We start from the raw sequence: 26,857 nt of genomic DNA, 5'->3' as shown, positions 1-26,857 counted from the left end.
ATGAGAGTTACCCTCAGGAGCGTCACGAGAGTTACCCTCACAAGGGTTACTAGGGTTACCCTTACGAGGGTTGCCCTCACGGGGGTCACGATACTTACCCTCACGAGGGTCAGGAGGGTTACGCTTGAGGTCACGTGACCCCCATGATGTCACGTGACCCCCTCGTGACCCCCTCAGGTCACGTGACCCCTGAGGTCACGTGACCTCAGGGAGTCACATATCCCTTGGTACCCTTCCATCCTATCCCTCAGTACCCTTCCGTCCTATCCCTCAGTACCCCTCCATCCTCCTCCTCAAGAGCTGCGCTCTAATCCGGCGTTACAGGGAGTTGTAAACGGCTTTCATTTTTTATTTGCTTTTTATTTTACCTGTGAAGCTTAACTTGGGACATCCTATGTATGCTGCCGAATTCGATTGTGAGAAAATCGCTCTCTCTCAAAATCTGTATATCGAACAAATTTTCCTGTGAATGTATGCTACAAATAAGTTTGTGCGTCCACAGAAAGCTACGCAGAAAATAGAAAAAAAGAGATATTGAGGAGATTTATCTCAAAGTACACATACGTCAACTTTTTCATATAAATCTCGTCATCCCATCACCTTCGATTAAATATGAAAACTCAAAAATTCACATCGTAAGGAAGTGTGGCTCTTAGGAAATTTTGGCGCTGAAAGCACTGAGCAAGAAATGGGAACATGTAAAGTGAAGCTTAGCATCACCGCGCCCACTTGAATTTAATGTGCAAATTTATGTTTCAGCCTCGTCCTTTCCTGAGCCGTACTCTCCCATGGACAGAAGAGCTTCTACGAAATAATGATGTAGAGTTATTTAGATGCGCTAAGCATGTTCACAAGCCCTGGCAGAGTAAGAAATTTGGGCGTGGCTCATTGTCCACGCTTCTCATTTCGTAATTGCTCCTTCTGAGTTCTTATCGAATAATACCGCAACCGCATTGGTTGCAAATCGATATTCAGATGATCGGGGCCTGACACGTTCTGCATTTCTTATATTTGAATATAAAGTGTAATAGCGGAATATAATTGCATTAGTGGTGAATGCAACTCTTCTGGCTTTGAATACGTTGCCGCTTTGTGCCGTCATGTATATCAAACAAAAGATTGCCAGTCACCGTCTATTTATAATACAAATTTGAAGCAGTGAAAGATTTTCCACATGCGGAAGTGAATCAACACTAATACTTTTTATTCATTTTTTTTTATCGTATTCTACAGACTCGTTTTAAGACGCATACAATTTTGCTACACATTGCATATGATCCTCGTATGTGGCGCATATATGTTGTTCCCCTCCGGTGTTGTTACCAAGCTTCATGAAGGGCTTAATAAACGATGAAACGTAGTATGACACATCGATATGCATTCCTGGCCCCTTGGGGTTATAGCAATCCTGATCTCCTCCTGAGTGAATACCAAAAAGGAACCACATCCCATTGTTTTCATACACTAATGGTCCTCCGCTGTCTCCCTGGAAAGTGAAAATATAACAATATAAGGAAAACTACCGAAGGTAATTAAATGGTGCTAAATTCGCGCCCTGCGACTACAGTAGCCGCTGAAATAATGCGCCTTGTCTAAAGTCCCCAAACAATTCTTTTCTTCTCAGCGACCACCAGCCCCATAAATGGGGCGAGTTGCGCTCTATTTTAGGTGAAAATAAATTTATCTTGAAATAAAACATTAAATTGTTTCATGGATTATGATCGCCGAAAGGTCCTTAAATGCTTTTAACACATTTTATATGATGAAGAAACCTCAACGTTGAACTTGCGGATGTAATACTCAGTAACCAGCTTTAAACTCAGGATATATTTTTAAATCATGAAATGCTTTTTAGCGGTAACCTGTAGTCCCAAAATGGTGTCCGTCCGCCCGCCCGTTCATCCGTACATGTTCCCCTAAATTTAGAGGGGAAACTCAGTTGTTGTTTAGGGTATGTGACACCATTTAGTGACACGTGACAAACTATGCACCGATTGAGTCTTACGCTAAATTTAGAGAAAAACATTGTATGTCACCTAATGCCAAGTGGAAACACCCCTTCAGTTCCTTAGAAAAATTGAGGGATAATTGTTGTCACGTCACATATACAGTGATCCAGGTTTCCCGCTAACTTTAGGGGGAAAAATGTTGTCGCGTCACATGAAGTCACAAGATCCATACACCAATTTAGCTTTCCCTCCTAATGTATGTGGGAATTTCATAAAAATAAAGATTTTCCCTATCCAAAACGACAGCTTAATCTCTTCGACATGATTTGAAAGATTGCACCTAAAATACTGAACTTCACAAAATCTTTTTGTAAAAGAATTATTAGGGGTTCTCTGGCTTGCCCGTAAATTGCAGCCCACAAAGTTATTTTAACCAACCCCCCCCCCCCCCCCCCCCCCAAGGGATTTTCGTAAAAACCTAGAAGGGGCTCTTTAAAAATCCTTTTTGCGTGAGAAATATTCCTTCATCATTCAATGGCCTGTCTAGTGCGCCAGAGGGCGATAGTGGTTAAAGCTAAACCGTTCTTCACAAGCTGAAAGAGTTCTTGGGTGTCAAATAGAAGTTTCATGAATTCATTTTTCTTTTTTTTTCTTTGCATTGCATACATTCTGGGACTTTGGAACCGAAGGTGGCTACCCATTTTCAATATTCTACGAAAGGTAGGAACAAGATGGTGATTGACTTTGTTTTTCTTCCTCATTTAATAAACGTCTGCTAGGGTAAGATTTACAGTTATCTTTAGGCTACCATTTTGTTCTAGATGTTATTAAAGAAACGTTGATTTGTGATCTTAAAAATCAACATAGAAGTGCGAAGTTTTAGGCTACGTCACATTACTCAGAGACAACGGTGCCGAATCTGCTGTTGCGCTTTGTGTTCGAGTCACAAAACGTTGCTGTTTTTATGACATATTATTTTAGTCGCCAAAGTTAATCAAGAATATTATGTAACTAAGAGCAATGTTCAATTTCTAGAATGGTAGCAAGCAGATGTGGAAATAGCTTTTTTTTTAGCTTAATTATTCTTTTTTTTTTGCTCAAATCGATTCATTTGTCTATTTTATAGCGGAGCTGTTAAGGGCTAGTTTCCACAGGATCGTGTCCCCGGCAAAGAAATGAAGACACCGAACTCTGGACACTTACCGCCATCTATGAGCCACGGCGGCAAGCCGCGTATCTGGTTGCCGCCGTCGCTCATAGATGGCGGCAGCCTTTCCACTCTGGCTTGCAGACCTGCTGCCGGCCATTACTTCCCATAGTACAGCTCCGCCGGTCTTTATTCTTCACCAAAATCGAAAGGGTGATTTTTTTTTTTTTACATTTTTGCAAATGTGTTTTGCGTTTTCTAGGGGAAGGGATGAGGATCGAGAAGCAGGCAAACAATGTGGATGAGCAAGTGGATCAGTAAGAAAAGCGAGACCATATTGTATTCTTCCGTGGCGACAGCAAAGCTCCATCTAGTTTCAAGTATTTCTTCCCGCGACCAATATCAGGAGTGCACAATAGAAAAAAAAAAGACTCACATACGATGTTTCGTGTCGAATTTTATTTCGATATTTCCCTACTATATTTTATATTTTTACACTTCCGACACACCTCTCATAATGTCATGCAAAGGAACTAAAAACAAAAAAAAAAAGACTGTGAACTTATTAACGTACTTTCTGATTTTAAGATGATGAAGACCAATCTCTCTTACCTGATACAAGTATTAATAACCTAAAAAATGCAAATTACTGCATGTGCTGTGCGTCCAGTCTACATCACAAAATATCGGTGATTAGAAAATTATTAAAACGAGGGCGAAGAAACCAGCGTAATTTATGCGCCATCTGACAGGCTATGTATGGTAGGCAACAATGAGCAAACATCGGATTGTCCTGTAACAGCCGCAGCAAGTGTCGCTAGAGGGGGCATCGAGTGACGGTGCCTCAGTGTGGCAGAACGCTAGCTCGAGGGTGTATGTGCGTCGTCGCAGGAGAGACGAAGTGAGGCAGAAAAGCCGCGCTCGTCTCCTTGTCTACTTCACTAGGCTTCTCGAAGATTAGGCCTAGAATTTTCGGGAGAAAACAAGGGCGAGAATGCCCCATTGATAACCCAAACAGAGTTATCGATGGGGCACTTACACACGTGCACTCGTCACACCCGCAAATAAAAAAGGCTTCCGTTATCTCCCTTGTCTTGGGGAGATAACGGAAGCGTTTTTTTTTTAATTTCCGAGTGTGACGAGGGTACGTACGTGTGTAAGTGCCCCATCGATAACCCTGTTTGAATCGGAGTTATCGTTTTTACGATCGTGCATGGTGTAAGAGTAAGAAGTGTGATAAGCGACGGTTGGAACTGAATCGGAGGTGTATCTTGTTGGTTTCGCGGCGCGTGTGGTTTTTCCAATAATAAACCAGTTGCAAGGACCGCTATCTTGTGTGTGTCTCTCCTACTCGTCCGTCGTTTTTAGCGCTTTTAACCCCTAAACATGTTCAACCAACTAGCACAAATCCAAACCTTTCTGATATTTGAAGCACGTCCACGAAAATCCTGACAATGCTCTCGTTCGGTCCTTTAACCCTTGCCTGAAGCAGCTCCTCAGCCGTTCTCGTCGTTGCTGCGTCGAAAACGCTCGGCAGCATTCATCCTTGTCTGGCTCCCAAGTGGTGATCGTCACCTCGTGATTTTCACATTAATTACGTGCCGTTCCCTCGAGAGCGAAGTACGCGTTCTGGAGTCATGGCTCCGGCGTCCATCTATTGTGACGGGCAGCTCGCTTTTATTGCTGCGACCGGTCGTAGACGTCTTAGTACACGATGTCATAGAAGGGCGTCGGAGTACCTGTTGCGATAGACAGAAACACGGCGGGGGACGCTGCAGCGGGAGTCTCAGACGGTTGTCAATGGGGAACATCTGCGGCTTCGGTGACTTCTTCCTTGATTGTTTCGTCAGTGGGCAAATCCCGTCGACTGGCCCTGAGTGCTTGCTCGGGTTTCGCCTGGCTTCACAGAAGGAAGTTCAACTGGGCGTCAAGTTGGTCATGTTCGCGGAATCCTCGGGGGCGTGTGAGGACGCAGAACAGAAGGTTGCCCCGCACCTAAACGAGAAATGTCACGGATGAAGGCACCGACACGATGAATAAGATGCTATCAACAGCGCTTTAGTAGGCGAACCTGTTCCAGGAAGAAAAGAGAGAGCGAGTGTCGAGAAAGAAGCACTGAGCGTCGTCGCCGGCGACAGCAGCGAGCGATGGTGTGTTGGCGTGACAGCTCGTTAGAGCGAGGGTGAATGCTCCACGTCTTCGGAAGAGTCGGAGTGAGTCGGCAAAGCCGCGCTCGGTTCCTTCTTCACTACACGAGGCTTCTCAAAGGTCCGGCCTGCAATGTTCCTGAGCAAAATAGGGTGGGAATGAATAGGCGAGGTCATTCTGGCCTCCTTATCTTTTACGCTCTGCACAAAGAGTAAGTGAGGATTTTCTCAAATAAGAATATTTCACTTTTATTTTGCATGGTATTGGAATAGTGGGAGGGGAATGTATGCGCGTGTGTTTTATCTTCTTCAATAGGGTTTGCAAAAAAAATTAGCGATACGACGTATGCTAAACATTTTGTTTAAAATACTCAGTAATTTTTATTTTATCTGGTATTGTTCGATTTGTAACTCGGTGTATGCTCTAATAAAGGGTAAATAGCCAAGTCGTGCGTTTCTGCTTTGTTTTAACTTGCTGAGAAACTCCCAAGCATAAGACACATTTGGGTTTGCGCCTACAAATTTAAGGTGTTCCATGCTGACTTTATAGATCTGAATGCTTAATACACGGTGGCATCAATACCCAGGCTCTCTATAAAATCAGATAAAAAAGTGGCGGCCGCAGGTCGGGACATTAAACAGTTATCCAAAGTTTACTGAGCAACGCTTGAATACTTTAACCGGGTGAATCGCTACACTTTCATCTGTTGCGTGATTTAATACGCTGAGTTTTCCTTCAAGCACGTGTAAGGAGGTTCAAAACGACAATGTATTTTAGTCTCTCTTGTTATAATATCTATGAAAAAGTTTATCCTAATATGAAACTACCACGTGGTGAAACCCACAAGAGAGAGAGAAAAAAAAAACGTACTTATATGGATTGTTTTCTTAATTGCTTACCGATAAACAGTTTTCAAAATAAATATATTGACATTTTTATTTAAACACTCTGGATGGCAATTCATTCTGGATGGCAATCATAAAATCATAAAATTTTTTCACTCTGGATGGCAATCATAAAAGTGTGATAAATGCTTTACCGCGAAGTAAAAGAATGAGGCGTGATAACATAAACAACTCAACCCCAAGGAGTAAAACGTCCCTTTTTACTTCCCCTCGAAATTCGAAAGCTCAAAGCTGAACCACTTAACCGTTTCAAAACATTTTTTGTGAGTAAAAAAAAAATTAAACCGACTCTTTCTTATTCTAACGTTTTCACGCAAAAAAAACAACAACAACCGGTGAAATTTTTGCGCCGTTAGACGCAATTTACGTGAAGGTCAGGGCACGCTTTAAACCCCGCCTATCACCACTGGAATGGCTTGGCTGCTCGGTCGAACATGCTCGGGAGCCTAGTGTCCCACTTTCGCGACGAACCGGTGCGTCTCGTCTGGCGCCTGACACAACCTGCTAGTCGTGCGAGCAGACGCGTGGCAGCATCCGGGACCGTCTGCTATTGCACCACCGTCCATCGTCGACTGCGCTGTCCAGACGCGGACATGAAAGCTGCACGTCTTGGCATCTGTTTTCGGTCTCGTCCGCCTGCTATTCCGCCCCTGTGTGAAGTGGTTTCCTACCTTCGGCAGACGGAGCTATGAAATCGGTGTTCCTGCGTTCTATCCTGTACGAACTTCGGTTCAATACAAGCGTCTGTCAGCGTCTGTCGATATGCGGTAGAAAGCGATTGAGAGGACAAAAGAAGATAAACACAATAAAGATGTCGTCTTTACATCTTTTTGTTCTTGTTATATTTTTTCATAGCATCCGCGAGCAATTTGGGTGAGCGTCATGACTCACAATTAAAGCGCGACTTAAAATATTCCCTTAGCAAAGCCAGGTGCACTGCATAACTTGAAAGTTACGAAGGATAGCGTGCCACGCTAGGCTTAGGCTGGTTCTGCTACGAGAAGAAGCAGGCGCACAGCGCTTCTTAAGGCGCGTACTTCCGACAGTTATTTGTTCCAAGCTCCATCGGTTGAAGAGATATTCTATACACCTCGGTGAACGCAAAACGACTCGCACTCATAAAAGTAGACGAGCTTGACGAGCTGCTGTCGCGGAGCATTCTGAAGACATAGCCCGCCATGTTTGTTATCGTTTCACATCAATGCGGCAAAGGTGGGCTTGAAATACGTTTGAAAACAATAACGACTAGGGATGGGCCGAACTTTTGCCAAATCGATAATTCGGCACCGAAACATGGGATTGGGCAATGCCGAGCTTTTGCCAAACTTTTCTGAAGATTCTTCAAGAATACATTGTTACCAGACTGAACGATTACATCTAGTTTTTCCCTGCGAAAAAAGGCTTTATATTTTTTGCTTTTTTAACTTGAATAATTCATGTAATGCATATTAATACGGTTATTACAAAATAAGGTGATGTTCTACAAGATAATTGTTTCGGTGTCGTTTTTGTGTGTTTACTGGCAATTTTACAGTGACTTCTTGTATATGTGGCTTGACAAATCTGATTGGGTAGTTGCAGACGGAGTCACGAAACACGCTACGAGAGTTTCGGTTTTAAGGACTCATCAGGGCAAGCCTGCAAGCGTATGCACATTGGTAAAATAAAGACAACTACCTTGCGTTCTTGCTTCCTCTGGGAGTCACCATTTCATGCGCTAAAACGAATGCAACGGTTGCTGAGCCTTCACCTGAAGTGATAACAGTATTAGTGTAAATTTGCAAGTTTTTAGATTTAAGTAACTTGAAGTCAGCTTTCCGTGAGAATGTGCGTCTTATCATCACAAAGTCTTGTTTTCAACCTTTAAAATGCCGGTTTCTGATGCCAGGAATTACACGCACGTTTATGAAGAGGGGAAGAGTTAGTAATGCGGGATGTGCAATGTCGAGCATGATAGTTCTCGTTAGTTTTATCACATACATAAAAAAACGCGAACTAACGCTAATTAAAACGCAATATTATTTTATTTTGGCACAAACTATTTATGAGCCTAAAAGAGTATTGCTATATTTGCGAGGAGTGCTCTAAAGTAATTGTCAGTCGACGTTTCAACTACGTCGTTGCATCACTGGAAAGGTAAAATAAAAATCACGTATTCCAGAATGTGCCGCATCATTTGTCACTTTCGCAGTTGACTGCGTAAATTGTTGGTCGATCTTGTTCTTGAGGCAGAAGATATTGAAGAGAACCACACTCGTAAAATTTCGAAAACGCACACCTCCTGTGTGGCCTACTCCGTAACTCGCCGTAGCCGCTGGTTGTACTGCACTGTTCCATGGTAACCGCACGACCGCACGGCGTCCATTTGCAATCTATGGACCCGTCGCGTTCTCGCGCGTGCGCAGGCAATTGCCGAACTTTTTCCGAACTTTCGATCAAAACTTCGGCATGTGACAAACTTTGCCGAATCTGAAGCTCGGCAGATTCGGTTCGTCACTGAGAATGACTCTATGTAGTTTATTTGTTTCTCAGGAAGAGGACACATATGTTGACGGCACAAATAATATTATGGCACTGGAAACAATTTTAAAGCAAACAAACCATGCGTCATTAACCTCTCCAAGCCATGAGAATTGAGAAAAGTAACTTAGTTAACTACGTTCTTGGGCGGAGTGTTGGGCGGGCTAGCTCTACCTAAATAGCGGCGAATCGATTAATCATATTGCTGGAAAATATATTTTTCCTCGAAATATCAAAACAAAGTATGCATACCATCTAGGCCCTTAAAAATCATTTTAATGTATTTTTAGTAAGCAAGCCAATACATACGCACTAATAAAGCATAGTAAAGTGGGCACCTGTGACAACACAATCCAGCCCAGCTTATTAATTTAGCGCCAGTGCAAGTCGAACTTGGAACAAGCGTTTTCCGAGCTTTTTTCAATATTCGGAAAAGTTGAGCCTCGTCGAGATCAAACATCGACAGTTTCACAACGCCCCTGTACAATTTATTTATACGGCAGTTGCCATCTTAAATGGAGGAATGTCCTGCATAAGCAAAAACATCGCCCTACACAAGCAAAACATCGTTCAGGCCATTGGAAGGTGTTCCCGTTTTAGGTGTAAGAATCTCTCGTTCTTGTCTTGCCATCCCTGTATTTCGTTTTATTTTTCTTGTTGAACTATTTTTTTTTGTCGTCGATACCCGATACCTGAACAAAGTATAAAGCTGAGAGTAAACGAAACAGACAAATGAAGGAATACTTTTTTAGCTCTCATGAAAACAATGAGAGCAAGAAAAACTTTAGTTGTAAATTTGTAACGTTTCATGAACGAGTCACTTCTTCCTTGGAGCTGTTATGGTCCCGTTATTGAATACTAGCAACTCTAAAGAACATTACAGTAAACCTCCTGCCTGTCATAAAAAATAAAAAAAACTCTGGCGAAATCGTTGCTGCTTCCACGCTGATTCTCGAAGAAATGCGGCAGCATTTTGCACAGCGGGTTATATACGAAAGTGGGTCAAATGCGCAGGTGAATAAAACAAAAAGTGACAATATTTCAAAGTTCAATGAAATTTCGAAAAGTTGTATGATTAATTCGGTAAAAGGCAGGATTTATCCTTGGGATTAAACAAATTACCAACAGGTTACAGCATGCACAGTCGCCGGCTATATGAGTTCCCCGGCCGAACGCCGACCGGAGCAGCAAAAATCCCGCACGCGGCGCGTCGAACGTCGCTGCGTTTTGGGAGCCGGGCTATTGGGACCAAACCATTCCGTTATCAAAGGGATGAACGCATAGCTTTGATCAGGATTCCGGCTTTTAGAGGTGTGAATCACAAAAGCATGGCCGATCAGAATTGCCGCCTTCAGGGTGTTGGCCCCAAGTGTTCGGAGTTGATACTATAACTGATGATAAACTGGAGCTTGCTCTAGGCGTAGATAAAGCAGCAGTGTTCGATCGATGCTTACAAATGTAAAAACCCTATGTTTGATATGATATTAGGCATGACAACAATGATGCCCCGGCAAGCGAGAAGTGGCCGACCAAGAAGACATCTGCCGAGTCATCGTGTAAAGAATTACCCTTGGCGAAGCAACTCGCTACTGAGCGCAGAACAGTAGAATCTCTTCGATAAAACGCGTTCATGAAGAGTGCCCGAATCTTTATTCTGCTTCGACTCAAATCTTTTTTTTTTGTTGTCTATAGCATATCCTTATAAATTAAATAAATTATTTCGAAATTGCTTGTCATTGTCTAGCGTAGGTTTAAGAAAGCTCGCAAAAAAGCTTGTGCATAGGATTACTGTTGGGGTATGAAATGTTTAAAATGACTAACCGGTTTTGCAAATAAAAAAAAAAAAGGAAAGCCGTTTACAACTCCCTGTAACACCGAATTAGAGCGCAGCTCTTGAGGAGGAGGAGGGAAGGGTACTGGGGGGTGAAGTGACCTGGGGGGGGGTCACGTGACCTTGGGGGTCACGTGACCTTGGGGGGTCACGTGACGATGCCGATGATGTCATCAGTCACTGATGACGTCATCAGTGATGATGACGATGACGATACGGATGCCAGTGACGTCATCAGTGACAATGTCATCGGGGAGGTCACGTGACCTCGGCGGGGGGTCACGTGACCCTGGGGGGTGGTCACGTGACCTCGTGGGTGACGTGACTTTGGGTGTCACGTGACCTTGAGAGTCACGTGACCCTGGGGGAGGGGTCACGTGACTTTGGGGTGACCTTGGGGGCCACGTGACCTTGAGATGACCTTGGGGGTCGCGTGACCTTGGGGTGACCTTGGTTGCGCCGACGCCGACGCCGCTCAAGCCGGGAACGGGCCCCTAAGAGCTGCGCTCTAAAAGTGAAAGCCGTTTACAACTCCCTGTAAGACCGAATTAGAGCGCAGCTCTTGAGGAGGAGGGAAGGGTACTGGGGGGGGGGGGTGAAGTGACCTAGGGGGGGTCACGTGACCTTGGGGGTCACGTGACGATGCCGATGATGTCATCAGTGACGTCACTGATGACGTCATGAGTGGCGATGACGATGCGGACTCCGATGACGTCATCAGCGATGATGACGATGCGAATGTCGGTGATCAGTGACGTCACTGATGACGTCATCCGTGATGATGACGATGACGATGCGGATGCCGGTGGCGTCATCAGTGACGTCCCTGATGACGTCATCAGTGATGATGACGATGACGATGCGGATGCCTGTGAGGTCATCAGTGACGTCACTGATGACGTCATCAGTGATGATGACGATGACGATGCGGATGCCGGTGACGTCATCAGTGACGATGACGTATCGGGGAGGTCACGTGACCTCGGCGATGGGTCACGTGGCCTCGGGGGGTGTCACGTGACTTCGGGGGGGGGGAGGTCACGTGACCCTGGGGAAGGGGTCACGTGACCTTGGGGTGACCTTGGGGGTCACGTGACCTTGGGATGACCTTGGGGTGACCTTGATTACGCCGACGCCGCTCAAGCCGGGAACGGGCCCCTAAGAGCTGCGCTCTAAAAAAGTAGCCTTTAACACGTCAGAGATATTATGCTGTGGAGAATTTCGATAAGCCGTCTGCGTTTACCTACAACAGCAAGCGGGATTGTAATCGGCCGTGCTTGAGATTCATGTTCCAAAACGCGGAATGCAATTAAACTTCCTGCGTCCACCCCTTTGATAACGGAATGGTTTGGTCCCAAAAGCCAGGCTCGCAAAACGCGGCAACGCTCGACGCGCCGCAAGCAAGATTTTCGCTGCTCCGGTCGGCTTTCGGCCGGGGGAGCTCATATGGCCGGCGACTGTACTTGAACACAGAAGAACGCAGCGTCAGTGCAAAGGTGGCCGCCCTATTGTCGACATGCACTGTGTTAGAGCAGCGACCTGTGATGCCTTTTTGAGTAGTGAAGGTGTTAAGCTAGCTGAAAGTCATCGCAGAATGAAAGGGCAGCACAGTGATCCGTTTTTGTGTATGCAGCAAAAGTACGAGTAAACCAGAAAGTTTAAAAGCGGCGTAACTTCTGTGGAGTACGTCCCTCGACCGGGCCCGGCACAGCGCGTTGTGATGAATCCAAACATTGCCGAAAGAGCGATATTTTTGGCGTTCGCGGCAGTCCGGGATATGAAATTTGAATGTCTGACACACCCACCTTATTTGCCCTTACCTCGCCCAAAGTGACTTTCATCTTTTCGGACAGCTCCAAGAAGCTATGGGAGGCAATCATTTCGGAAGCGATGAAAACAGCGGTCCGCGTGTGGCTACACTCATAACCAAAACAATTTTTCACAAATTATTCCTTGCACTTTCGAAGCGGTGGAACACGTGCATCGCACGTCGCAAGAACCACCTCGAAAGTGAATATATGTATAAAATTTCTGTATTACCTCGTTTGCCTTATAATAAATAATTCAGATCTTCAGCTGAATCACCCTCGTAGAAAGCACGGTGAATGCAGCCTCTCAGCATGTTTGTGCGCGGTGAAGATTGCCCAAACCCCTCTTCTCCCTGGTGCAGGCAGATCAGGTAACCTAACGTGTGCATGAAGGACGCAAATTCCATGCGCGAAACATTCCAGAGCCATTGCGTTGTTGTGCATACATGTTGTGTATACAGGGGCGACGACACCATGCGTTTACGGCCCGGTGACACGGTAACTGCGCGTCACGAACGGGGTGGCTGGCCGTCCTTGACGCCTCTCGAAATAAGCGGCCGGGGTGCGGGTGTGCGCTTTGAACGCCTTCGGAAGCCCCTCCCACCGGCAACGGAGACCTGCGGACGCGCACTTGCTGCGGTTCTTTCCGTCGGCCTACCACGCCGTTCTAGACGCTAATAGTCTTACCATGCCACCGGGCCGTAAGCTCACGGTGTCTTCACCTGTGTATGCTCCACATGTATGAGCAACAAAATGACTGTTGCTTTCTACCCATCGCCTGTCCCTCATACACACGCCAAGTGTCCTGATCGACTTGCACCAGGGTGAAGAGGGGTTTTGGAAATGTTCACCCCGCGGAACAGTGCTGTGAGGATAAATTCGCCGTGCTTAGTTATATAGGGTGTCCCAAGTCACGAGGCTCGATATAATATAGACCATAAAAATCGGCGCCTGCACGTAGCAGTCTAAACTTTTCGTCAGAGCGGTATTTTACTTGTCGTTTTTTTTTCTAGTCAAATTAGAAAGCGTAGCTCCTTTTTTGTAAAAAAAATAGGGCCGAGAAACTTGCTGGGTCAACGGCGGATGGCAACGCAGACGACCAAGTCGGGTTGTAGGGTGCGTTTGGCGAACGATTTGATAGATGGTGTCGGGATCGAGCAGCGTCCGAAGTTGTAGCCGAGCAGGGAAAGAAAGCAGACGACAGGCAGACGAAATCCGTTGGCAGAAAAAAACGCCGTCGTTATGTAAACGCGTCTTTTTTTACTTTAAGTTTTGATTTTATTGTCCGCATTTATATATAAACCAAAAGATATATTACAAAGTGATTATGTTCATTTTAACAAACCACGGTGGTCGCGAACAGTCTTGGTTAAGAGGTAGCGCCATCTATCAATACGGGTGGAAAAACGCGACCAGCCACTTGACTTCGCCGTCTGCGTTGCCGCCGGCCGTACACCCTTGCAAGTTTTTTTAACTCATATCTCACAGAAAGGGCGCTACGCTTTGCAATTTTAAAAGAGAAAAACCGACCTGGGAAGTACACCTTTGACGAAGAGTTTAGAATGCTATGTGCAGGCGTTGATTTTTGCGCTCCATTTTAGATCGAGCCGGCTGACTTGGGACACCTTATATATAACCGCTGCGCGAAATGCTAACGCATTTTTTCTTAGAATTAGCGTGGCGGCAGCAGCGATTTTGGTCCTGGCCTCTCGAGATATTCACTCCGCTGCCATTTGTCCGCGCTCGCAAAAGGTGTTTCCTAACCAGGTTTGTCGGCCATTGGGGTTGTGGCGCCATCCCGTGGCGGCGTTGCGATCTTTAGACACGTGTGCTTCAAACCAGTGCAAGCTCGGCGCATATACCAGGCCACCAATGCTAACCCACTGATATAAAAAAACGGGGAGGGAAACACGAAAGGAGGGGCACAGAAAATGTCCCAAACTCAGCTAAAGATTTATTTATTCCAAGTCTTATATACGCTCCCTAAGATGTCGTCAACATTCCATTCTCAGGGTTTGCCATCATGTTCAATATAACCCCTGCACGACTAAACTCTATGCATTTTTTCATTGACCGGTGCTTATGTGTGTTTATGGTGGACATGTGAAACAGATAATTCTACTTACATGACATCCTCCTCCAGTGGAGCATAAAATATAGTCTGGAACCATTTTCTTAAGTTGTTTTTCGCAAGCAGTCTTGTTAATCAATGTAATATTTCTTTGTCTCAGTGTCAAAGGTATGCCGGATGTCACAGATATGACTAATTCGGAACTTGAGCTCCCTGTTTCTTCCATATCTTCGTATCCGGAGTAGTCGATTACCTCAGTATCTAGGAAGATTTACAAAATTATTTGTTGTTCACACAGCAGAATTCCGGCGTATATCTCAGAGAGCTTATAGATCATCAGCTTATGGTACACTGCTCTACGGCGAAACGGTCTTTAACAACGGTCTAGACTGTGCAGGCGAAGAAAAATACGATTCTAAAAGGAATTTTACGGAACGTTCAGTATAAACCTGCATCACGCGATCATGATCTTTTTAAGGCTTTGTGGATGCCAAATCTGCAATCTTTTTTTGTTTCGTCTTTTTAATCTGTCGCGCCTTGGCACTACTACAAGGTTGATTTTAAAAATATTCGTCCGAATATGAAACAATAGACCCTTCCCGAAGTTCAGTGTCATCTGGCGGCCCAAAGGGCAGTTTAACTTTTACAGTGCTAATGGCGGCAATGGACATCTAGTTTGCACTATTGTATCGGGAACCGTTACTTTCGCAAGTGAACGGCAGACGAGAATGTGCACTGAACTGTAAGTTCTTTCTCAACCTTTTTCAGTGTCGATGGCAAAAAGATGCAACCACTCAGAACGAAGCGCCAACTTTCATAGACGCCTTGATAAAGTTCTACACGTCAAGGGGCTTTGAAACCGATTGTGTGCTCTAAAAGATTGTCTGAACCCGAGTTAGAAATAAACACTTACACGCAGCTCTTGAATTTAATTCCTCCTTCGCATCGTGCAAACGTCTCAAATGTATGTAGGCTTCGAACCATCAGCTTAGGAGCATCTTCAACGTCTTCCTTCATCAGCAAACAGAAGGCCGTCATTGGTATGGCAAATATGTCACTTTCTCAGATGACGATAGTGATCGAAGTGGCCAGACTGAATTTTGAAAAGGGTCTATTAAAAAAAATGAAAATTACTCGTCCCCGCTTGCTATACAGGCTATAATAAGAACATGCGGTCAATCTATGTGCCTCAAGTTCACCTCAAGAAAGGAAGCTTATAAAACACTTTGACATTCTGATTTGAGCGACGAACTCCTGTGATTGTTTCATAATTATTTTTAATCGCTACCATCTTCAAACTTTTAGCTGTTTTGTGCGTTAAGTTTTTTTAATTATTATTATATGTTGGTAAAAAAGGAACTCTTCTACATCCTCCGTGTCGCAAGAACTGGGCAACATTTTGTGCTACATTCAATGGTGAAGAGTCATACATGGTGCCTTCTGTTTTTTTTTATGACCTGACTTAAGGTTGTATTTTTTATCGGGTTCGTAAGACTCCAGTTGGAACTGCTGTAGAGACTTCGTTATAGTTCAGAATTTTGTTTAATCAAGAAATATATATATGTATGTATATAGATATATATAGATATATTTAATTTTATGCAAGAAGAGCTGGTTTTGCCGCACAAGGCTTTGATTCCTTGTGCGGCAAAAGCTGCACTCTTGTTAGATATGCCTATCGTTCCCAAATGAATGTAATAATAATAATAATAATAATATATTTTATAAAGCAGATCACATTCCATATATAAAAAAAGCGGGTCCATCAAAGCCAGAAGCGGCTTGTGGGACTGAACCCGATATTAACGTAAGATGATACACATTAATTTGAAAATGTTTAGGCAGAAAACGCAAAACCAAAAATAAAAGATAAAAAAATTTACCGAAAAAAAAACTCCCTGCAAAAATAATAAATAATAATAATATTATTATTATATTTTTTTCGGTAAAAGTTTCAGTTATTAAGCTTCCCCAACTCCAGCAAGCAATCTAGACAGCAATTTGAAGCCCTGGCGACATCGCGGGACCGATCCTTGATCCACACCGAGTTACCGCCGCCTTTATTGCCCTCGGTGACACCACCCTACCTGGTTTTGCATCACGCATCCAATATCATGGCTCCCCTGACACAACGGTCAGGACGGTGAGCTGAACGTCTCACCTAGTGGCCCAGCTTTTCCCCTGTTTCCTCTTTCCTCTCGTTGCCATCTATGGACTAACTTCCTGCTGCCTCATCATGTCTCCACCCCTTACCTGCGGTGTGTGTGGTGCGAGTGTGTCGGCAGATGGTAGGTTTATGGCATGTGTGGGTTGCCACAGCGCCTTACATTTCGGGCAATGCGCCGGCATCGCAGAGGCTACATTCACGACGATGGGAGCATTGAAGCGTGAGAAATGGCGCTTCAAGACTTGCCGTAGCAAAGACAGCCGTGCTGGCTCAGGAAGTGGGGATGTTATCTTCAAAGAGAACCCCAACAGTTTCTCGGCACAACTGGCTTCTGTCAAGTTGGTTGGTTGGACAGACTTTATCTAGATGGGGTGTGCGTCATTGAGCCTCGTAGTTTGGTCCCCTAGTCAAGGGCCCACAGGCCTGAGCGACTCGCCTAGCCCGATCGAGCAGCGCGAGCTGCAGGTCGGCATGTGAGGCGAGCAGAACCGCCTCCCAAGAGGATTGGGATGGATTGGGAATAGGTCGGATCCCCACTCCGACCGGAGTGGGGCAGGCCCAGGTGCAGTGGTAAAGGGTGGGCTCGGGAGAGCGACAGCCCGGACATTCGCACCGGTATCTGTCGGGGAAGAAGCGGTGGAGGTGGAGGAGGTTAGGAAAGGAGATGGTTTGGAATTTCCTCAACTGTCACGTCTTGTCGGGTGAGGGATTTGTGTGGAGGGGGGTATGTTCTGCATGATATGCGGTAGTGCTAAGTTACCTGGGTGTACGTATCCATGGGCGGGTTAGGTGGGTTGCGAGTCGAGTTCCTCGCATGGTCGACAAGAGGCCGGTCATGCCGTCCCTCCTGAGGCAATGCCCGGAGAGTCGCGTCTCGGGCTAAGGCGTCTGCCGCCTCGTTGCTTGGAAGGGAAGCATGGCCGGGGGTCCATACAATGCGGACCAGCGGTAGTTTGTTGTTTTCTAATGGGGGAAGAATTTGTTTGCGCCAGGGGGAGAGCAAACCCCCAGCCCAGGCTCTGCACGCGGCTTGTGAGTTGGTCAGGATGGTGACGGTGGTCGTGTCCGGATCAAATTTTGGGTTGTCGTGTGTGGTCGATATAGCCAGTGCTATCGCGGTCTCCTCGGCCTCCGCGCAGGTGGGAGAGCCATGGGGCGAGGCGACGGTTCCGTTGCAGCCGTCCGAGTCACCCACTGCGACGCAACGACAGACCGAGGGAGAGGTGTACGACGCCGTGTCCGTGTTCAGGGCGTCCGGGTCGTGGTGGTAGCGTTTGCGGAGGTAGCGGACGCGCGCGAGTCGCCTACCCGCGTGCGCTTGCGGGTGCATATTTTTGGGGATGGGCATCACCCGTACCTTCGCGGCGATAGTCGGTGGCGCGGGCTTCTGCCGTCCCTTTTGAAGTAGGGTGGTCGGGACTCGGTACCCAAGGCGGCGGAGGAGGGCTCTGCCGGTCGTCATACGACCGAGCCAGGACATCTGCCCGGTCTGCTGCGCTTCAATGAGTTTCTCCACCGTGTTGTGGAGGCCTAGTTGGAGGAGGCGTTCTGTAGACTTGTGTTGCGGGAGGCCGACTGCTGTCTTGACTGCTGTGCGGAGCGTGGCGTCCAGCGCCTCCACCTCGCGGCGGCGGAAGTTGTGAAAGGGGGCGTGATAAGCGACGCGGCTCACGAGGAGCGCCTGGACCATCCTGATGGTGTCCTTTTCCTTGTGACCCCTGCGCTTGTTGGTGACTCGGCGGATCAAGTGAGCTATCTGCCGGCACTGCCTGCGCAGTACCTGGACGGTGTACAGTCTCCGGCAATATGAAAGACCCACTGGGAGCGCGTGGCCGAGGCGGTTGCTGGCGGGGCCGCTGCGAGCGCTCCGGGCAACTCCATTCTGATTCGAGGGGAGGACGCTCACTCGGGGCTCAGCACAATCTGATAAGCGTGTTTCGCTTCACCCGAGCCCGAGTGAGCGTCCTTTCCTCGAAGCAGAATGGAATTGCCCGGAGCGCTCGCAGCGCCCCCGCCAGCCACCACCTCGGCCACGCGCTCCCAGTGGGTCTTTCATATTGCCGGAGACTGTACGTTGCCTTCCCGTCCCGTTGTAGTTGGAGACCCAGGATTCTGAGGCGTTCCACTGTCGGGACAGGCCGGCCTTCGGTGGAGACGTCAATCCTCTCGTTAATCTTGGTCCTGGCTGTACCACGGATCAATAGAAGCTCTGACTTCTCCACTGAGCATGACAGGCCGGCCGCTCGGGCGTAGAGTTGGGTAGCCTTCGCCGCCTCCTGCAGCGCGTCCTGGACTTCTCCGTCTGAGCCGCTCTCGATCCAGACGGTAATATCCTCCGCGTAGAGCGCGTGGTGGATGCGTGGGATCGCGTTGAGTATTGTGGGGAGCCCTGCCATCGCTATGTTGAACAGGGTGGGCGAGAGGATGGAGCCCTGGGGGGTGCCCCTACCGTCGAGCGGGATGAGGTCAGATCGCTGGTCTCCGAGGCCGAGGGTGGCGGTTCGGTCAATAAGGAACGAGCGCACGTAATCGTACGCCCGCCTCCCACGCCGTGCGCGGGACAAGCCGTCAATTATTGCGTCGTGCGACACATTGTTAAACGCGCCCTTGAGGTCAAGAGCCAGCACCGCCCGGGTCTGGGCCGTGCCGGGGTAGTCGAGGACGTCCTGTTTAAGCTGTAGGAGGACGTCTTGGGTGGAGAGGTTCGGCCGGAGGCCGAACATGCAGTCTGCGAAAAAGCCCGTCGACTCCAGGTGCGGCTGAAGCCGGCGTAGGACCACGTGCTTCATGTGTTTACAGATGCACGAGGTAAGTGAGATGGGGCGGATGTTTTCGAGCGACAGAGGTTTGCCCGGTTTCGGAAGGAGCGTTATGTCTCCTCGCTTCCACGACGCGGGCAGTTCCCCGGTCGTCCAGACCCGGTTGAAGTATTGTGTGATGACCGTGATGAGCCATCGTCAAGGTTTTTTTAGAAGCCTGTACGTGACGCCGTCCTTGCCCGGGGCGGTGCTGCGCAAGATGTTTTGGAGCGCGTTCCGGACCTCTTGCTCAGTGATGTCTACGTCGAGGGAATGGGGTATGTTTCCGTCCTCATGTGGGTACGGCGCATATGCTGGGCGAGGTCCGACCGCAATGTAGCGGTCTCTGAGCGTCGTCCAAAGCTGGTCGCCAGTCACGCTTTTCGGGAGAGACCGGAGGAGTTTAGTGATGGCCTTGCTCGAATCGACCCGAGATCTAGAACGGTCGAGCAATGTGCGCAGCAAGCTCCATGTTTTCTTCGAGCCCAGAGTGCCCTACAGCTGGTCACAGAGTGTGTTCCAATTAGTCTGGGTGAGCTCTTCGGCGTATTCCTCGGCCTCCTTTTTGACGTGAGTGACACGCGCGCGGAGTTTGCGCTTGTGTTTTGTCTTTCGGCACCTCCTCGTGAGACCGCGGCGTGCCTCCCAGAGATAGAGAAGGAGGGGATCAATTATGGGCACTTTGTTGGTCCCGTAGACTTCCTTGGTTGCCCGTTCGACGTCTGCCTGCAGCCGTTGGACCCACTGATCAAGCGCGTCACCGTCGCTGATCGTGAGGTTCGCGGTTGGTGTAGTCGTGCGGATCTGACGGAACGCGTCTCAGTTCACCAACCGTTGCGGCCGGCCCCGCTTGCGCTTGAGAGCGACGGGCACCTGGGTCTCGAGAATGAAATGGTCCTACCCCAGGTTCTCCCCGAGGTTTGTCCAGGCGCACTCGTCGTGCGTTCGAGCGAACGTGAGGTCCGGGCAGGTGTCGCGGCTGACACTGTTGCCTATCCGAGTCGGTTGGTCGGGCTCGTTTAGGAGAGCCAGACGGTGGGCATCCATGGCGTCCATCAGCCGTCTCCCCTTTATTGTGGCCTTGGCGTATCCGAGCGCGGGGTGCGTTGCATTGAAGTCGCCTACCATCACGAGGTCATCGGTCCTCCCGTGGGTGGCGTGTATCGCGTCCCGGAAGAGGCCGCCGAACACGTCTCGCGGTCGGCTCGGAGGGCTATATACGTTTAGTAGAGAGAGTCCCCTATCGTCTCTCCCCTGTGGCAGGAGTTCGAGGAAGACATGCGGCACTGGGCTACTGAGAGTGTGTGTACAATTACTGGAATATGCTTTGCTACGAGTGTGCTAACGCGAGGTTTTTCCTCCACGTCTGTCAGTTCGTGACTGAATGCAACGTATCCCGACAGAGTAGGTACGCAATCCACTTCCTGCAGTGCCACGGCGTCTGGTTTGTGTTCGTGTGTGGCAATGAACTGTGTGAGGCTGCCGCGCTTGCGGCGGTACCCTCGTCAGTTCCATTGCCACACTCGCGTTGCATTTGCATTGTTTTATATTCGTGTTTGCGAGGAGCTACGGCTGAGTGAAGTATCCATCGTGTTGATTGGAATTTTTGGTTGGTTGAAGTGCGGGGTCCGGTTGGAGGTGTGATTAGATTGTTGTTGCTTGTGTGGGGTGGAGTGCGAGGGACTCGAATCGCGACGGCTTGTGTTTTGTTGATTATTGCCCGTCTTCATGGTGGTGTTGGTTTTGAGGCATGTTGACTTGCGTGGTGGGAGACGAGGCGGGGGAGGGTTCAAGGGCTGGACGCTGGTACGGGTGCGCTTGTCTAGTCTGGCGGTGGTCACGCTCGCTGTGTGTGTCGATTTGTAGGAGGTGTTTTTGCTCTGGTTGGGTGGAATTGTGTGGGGAATCGCTAATGGCGGCCAAGACCAGTTGGGGAAGTTGCTGCACAATTTGTTGCATTATTTGCTGTTGTACCTCTCTTATCTCCTGCTTTAGATTCTGCCGTATCTCTGTTATGAGAGCACGTAGCTCGTCGCGTGGTTGTTTTTGGAGCGTTTCGGGCCTAGCTCTTCTATGAGCTCCTTGGCCTCAGCTCTAAGTTCTTGCCGGAAGCGTTCGAAATCTTCCTTGATATCCTCTTTGATTTCGGTCCTGAATTCTTGCAGGGATTGGGCGCTTCGCTGTTGGGTGTTCGCGGGGGAGTTTTGTTTGGACCTTTCGGTTGCTCGTGTGTCGGTTGTTCGTATTAGCGGAGGACGTTGGCGGTGTTTTTGCTCCGCGGTAGTGGTGTCAATGTATTGCAAGGAAGAGAGGCATGCGGGACAGGGGGAATGAGAAGGGTTAGGAGGCCACGCTGGCCCAGCTCACATTTGCGCCCTTGTGTGCAGGCTCCGGGGTGTTGATCTCTGGTTGGTTCTGCTGCTCCGGCCGTCGTTGCTGTTCACGCTGTCTCTGTTGGCTACGCGATCTGGTCGAGGACTGGGTTTTGGCCTTGTTGGCATTGTCGCTTGGGTTGCGTCTGTGGTCGTTTCTTTCTGGGGTAGCGTTCCTTTTGGTGTGGCTCGGCTGTCCCGGGGGTGGACCTGAGCTGCTGCGATCATATTCCTTCTCCTCCACGTTAGTGGGGATGGTGGAGTTGGGGTTCACGCGATTGTAGCTTGGTAGTTCCGGCCAGTGGTGGCTCGCCGAGGCATTGTATGGTAGCAGTGGGGGCGGCGACGGCGGAGTTCGTTGTTGTTCTTTCTCCCGCAGATACCGCGCGACGTGTTCCTTGTTGTAGGGGGCCCTTTGGCGGGCTGGGCAGCGAGGGTCGGTTGCCGGGTGTTCGCCTCCGCAGCTAACGCAGTGGGTGGTGCATCCATGGTCTTCCATGGCTCCGCCGGGCGCGCCGCACGTAGTGCAGCGGCTCTTTTCTGGTTGTGGGCAGACATCAGTGCGGTGTCCTAGGCCTAGGCACACGCCGCACACTTGCTGCCTCGGCTGGTACGGTCGGCAGGGTTATTCCACACCCGATAGATGCACGAAGCGTGGTACCTTGATGCCTTCGAAAGTAATGACAGCGGTGTTGGTTTGTCCCATCATCCGGGCATAGAGGATGTTGATCCCGGTGGCGCGTAGGTTTTCAGTCAGTTCTTCGGCCGTAGGTCTTTTCGACACCAGAGATGACGCCCCTACACGAGTTGTCGGGGACTGCCACGTACGCCGTAACTTCGTACTGCTTGGTGCCAAGAGTGAGTGCTGAGATCTGTTGTAGACGGGTAGAGGATGGGGGACTCACGACGACCAGATTCTGATCTCGGCGGATCCTTATGGTGGCTTGGGCCATCTCGGCGGCGGGCAGTGGGGCCATCGCGGTGATGGCTTGCGTGATCTTATCTGTTGCCCAGGCACTAAAATTGAGTCTATCTTTTGGCCGTATGACCACTTTGTAGTCGTCAACTGGGAGTGGTGGCAGCCTCTTCTGGCACAGGGCCTGCGTTTTTTCCATCGGCTTCTGTTTTCTTGGTTATAGAGGAAATCCGTGCCACCTGTTCTCTGACGGGTATCCCCGGTTGGCTTCATGTTGCCCGTCGGGCGATTCCCAGCTGCCGTCATCTTGTCGGATACGCTGTAGTTGTTAATCTCAGCTGCTGATGCGTTTTCTCTCTCTAGTTGAAGTTGTCGCTTTCGGGCTCGTCGGCTGACCCCATCCGTTCAGGAAAATTGATCTTTTCCCTCCTGTTGATGTTGAGGGTAATCGCTTTTGGGAGTTGTGGTGCCGTCGCTCAGGCCGAGGCCTTCACCGGGATGGGTTGCGCCTGGTTCTTCGGTTTCATCATCATCACCAGTCTGCAGGCGCGAGGGTTTCGTGGTAGCGCTCTCCATTCGGTTTGGAAGTCCCGTCCACAGGAAGGGGCGCGCCGCTCGTAGAACGAAACTCGAGCGAGCCGACGGGCGGCGGCGGGCCAACGAAGCGAGGAGGTGTTTATACCAGGGTCACGTCGTCCTCCGGGGTTCGCAGAGCCCGGAGACGTCGACCGCTCTCGTCGGCGCCTGGAACACGTCTCCTTCTGTCGACGAAAAGCTAGAGAGGTTGCTGTGCTTAAAAGGAAGCGTAGACACGCTGTTAACACTTTCTGAAAAAGTCGACGCACTGTTGGCTCTGAAACCTACGGTAAATTGGCTAAGGACTACCGTCCAAGACGTTGAAGATTCCGTTAAATTCCTCAGTGCGCAATATGACTCTGTAATAGCTGAAGCCAAGGCTCAAAAAGAAGCGACAGAGGGAATGGGTGGCGAAATCGGAGCGTTACAGGCTACCGTTAGAGAGCAGGCCAACAAGATCCTCCAGCTTAAAGCAGATTTAAATGATCGTGACCAACAGGACCGGTTACCGAATATGGAGATCCAGGGAATACCATTCACTCCAAACGAAAACCTAAGCAAGGCTCTTTGTGACCTAGCCTCTAAGATCGGCCTCCCTCAGTTCCGAACATCCGACGTCCTTTCCATCCGGCGCCTGCCCAACAAGAAGGAAAAACCTGATGGTGTCCCTCAGCTCCTGGTAAGCTTTGCTTCGGTCGATCTAAAGGAGCAGTGGATGGGTTGTCGTGGACGACTGAGAGACCTCAACCATGACGGCGCTCTTCCCAAGCTGTTTTTCAACGATAACCTCACCCGTGCTAACCGTGAGCTGTTCTGGATTGCAAGAAGCAGGAGAAAGGAGATGCGCTGCAGCTACATTTGGACAAAAAATGCACAAATCTACGCAAGGAAAGCTGAAGGCTCGCTTCTGTTACGGATTAATTCCGTGGCGGACATTGAAAAGATCGTTTAGACCATGAACGCTAACTTTTGATCTGTTAGTAACTGTTAGTAACTTAACGGCATTTTATACATTCCTAGGAAAACCGAAGGGAACAACTTTTGTCTGTTTACATGTTAACATTCGGAGCCTCCGCAAACACTGGGATCATTTCTTATTAATTGTTCGGGATTTGATGTCTTACGTCCTTGCTTTTATTTTCACTGAAACTAATACTCCTGAATCTATGCTTAGCCAATACACCATCAAAGATTGCAATACTTTTTTCCCTAAGACCAACCCGCAGTGGTTAGTCTTAGAGACCAACCACTGCGGTTGGTCCCTAAGACCAACCGCAGTGCACCAAAGACGGCAAGTCTCTTCCCTAGATTTAGTGTTTTCTCACGCCAAATCCTTGGCACTCAAACTAGATTATTCCAATCTTTCGCTCTCTCTATTGTGTTTCTATAGGCCTCGCTCAGAAAACGCTAGGTTATTTCTGAGTGAGCTAGAACTGACTCTTTCAACGTTATCGTGTATTCATCACCTCTGTTTAGTGGGTGATTTTAATATAGATGCACTAAACACAAGTAATACCCTCGTGTGTGACTACTTAAACATTTTTCCACCTCGGGTTTAGAATGTGTAATTACTGCCCCAACGAGAGAAGAACTCTTATGCACTAAACTAGTCTCTTCCTGTATCGAGCATATATGCATACGAGCGCCAAGCTCCCGGGTGGATAGCGCTGTGATTCATTCCAAACTTGCAGTTCACTACTTTGTTGGTTGTCGAGTAATACACCATCTCGACGTTAGCTCCTGAACCTAAAATTTCTAAACAGGTCAAAATCATTGATATTGCATCGCTCGACAAATCAATTGCCTCATATGTTGGAATGGCTCCCTGGGCTCTGTCAACAACGATAATATTTATCCACGGTTTGTGCAGGTCTTTAGCTCATTAACTGAAGCTGCTAAACGTACTGTTATTTTGAAAAAAAGCGCAGACTACAACACAAATGCTCAACTTTAGTATCCTGGAAAAAAATTAAAGAAAATAATATCTTGGTGGAGTGCTGTCAAAAGCCTCCAAATAACCTAAACCTGAGGAATGAATTTAGGCAAGCTAGAAACAAAGTGAACGCAATTATTCGCTGCGCAAAAAGACAGGATTTCAAATCAAAATTTCAAGAGGCCAAGCGTAGTTCCTTTAAAACATGGTCATTAATTAATCAATTCCGATGCACTGGTACTACACAATTTATTGAACAAACTATCGAAAAACATTTCGGCGCATTCTCATCATCCTTAGCTGAAGCGTTCAACAACTTTGCTACGTACTCTAGTGTGTGCCGAAACAATCATGACCACTCTTGCACTTTGCATAACACATCATTAACATCAGCGTTTCTTCCCACCATAGAGGACACACATCTTCATTCTCTTCTGTTCGGTTTCAAAACTAACAAGTCACCCGGGATTGATGGCATTCGCACGTATGACCTCCAAAGAAACTTCACAAAGATTAAGAATGTTCTTTTAGTTAGGCTAAATGGCTTCATTACATGTGGTACCATACCCACTGGCCTCAAAGTAGCCATGGTAAACCTCTTTTTAAAGGAGGAATACGATCTAAAGTTGAAAACTATCGCCCTATATCTATATTGCGAATTATAGTACAACAGAATTTAGGGTTTCGCGCTCCGTTTTTCTCCTTACTAGAAAGCTTCCTATCTGATCGTGCCCAACGTATAGTACTCGGAGACTTTAAAAGCTCTTTTATTTCTATAAAGGCGGGAGTCCCCCTGGGTTCTATTCTTTCACCTTTGCTCTTTAATATTTTTGTGAACGATATGGCCCATGTTATAAATGGATGCAAAATTTATCAATATGCCGACGATACCCTTCTTTTCGTTCGTCATATTGATTTCTCTGAGTCGCTCAATATACTCCAGGCCAACTCCAATCATTTAATGGATTGGTTCACGAACAACCTTCTAGATATTAACAGTTCTAAAACAAATATTGTCTGTTTCCACAACCCCCTAAAAAAACATCAGGGTAATCTGCAGTTCTTTCTCCATGGATCAAGCTGTAATCCTTGTAATTGTGTATCCATCGAATCAATTGACCATGTAAAATACCTAGGCTTTTTTTTTATTAGGATATGTCATGGAACTCACACATGTTTTACCTTTGTGGTAAACTGCGATCTATTGCCTGTATTCTTTCTAACAGTCTAGTTTTTCTTCCTGTCGGTATTCGATTTCTTATTGTACACGCGCTTGCTTACAGTTTACTCCGTAATGGTGTAACGGTGTTCGGTAACTGTTCAGGACGGTGGCAAGGGAAAAATAATATTTTACGTAAAGGTATATTAACAAGTGTTGCATATATTACGGATCTGTCTAACAGTGCTGACATCTTTAAAAGCCTTAAAGTCCCAAATTTTCGTTCTCTGTTTATTTAGACTGTTGTGCGTCGGTACTTTTGAATAGCGATTTCAAAACACCAGTTATTCCATCCCGCGCATTGCGTCGCACCTCTCGTTTCGAAGTGAAGCTTTGTTCTACTCGATATGGCAAATCTATGCGGGAGTACTATGTCCCGTTTCTGTTCAACGCCCTCCCGAAATCTGTTTACCAAGTTACATCACTGATGACGCTGAAACGAGAACTCAAGTGCTTAAACTTTGACACTAGTTAACTGCCTTTTCAGGATGTGCGTA

The 26,857-nt window shown here is 47.7% G+C and overlaps 1 protein-coding gene across 1 annotated transcript in view; it reads right to left on the bottom strand.

Moving 5' to 3' along the window:
* Positions 1 to 1,240: 1,240 nt before the first annotated feature.
* The window catches only part of LOC120836234 (chymotrypsinogen A), a 29,533-nt gene continuing 3,916 nt past the window's right edge, over positions 1,241 to 26,857 (bottom strand). Inside the window, exons 4-5 of the mRNA XM_040223550.1 lie at positions 14,435 to 14,640; positions 1,241 to 1,486 (exon numbers count right to left, since the gene is read on the bottom strand). Of these exons, the coding sequence (XP_040079484.1) occupies positions 1,241 to 1,486; positions 14,435 to 14,640 (452 nt within the window). The remainder of the gene's footprint in view (positions 1,487 to 14,434; positions 14,641 to 26,857) is intronic.

The sequence above is a fragment of the Ixodes scapularis genome, unplaced genomic scaffold (genome assembly GCF_016920785.2).
Source record: "Ixodes scapularis isolate PalLabHiFi unplaced genomic scaffold, ASM1692078v2 PGA_scaffold1__304_contigs__length_218370807, whole genome shotgun sequence".
NCBI lineage: Eukaryota > Metazoa > Arthropoda > Arachnida > Ixodida > Ixodidae > Ixodes > Ixodes scapularis.
The sequence above is the reverse complement of the archived record's forward strand: the minus strand, read 5'-3'. Positions and strand labels throughout refer to the sequence as shown.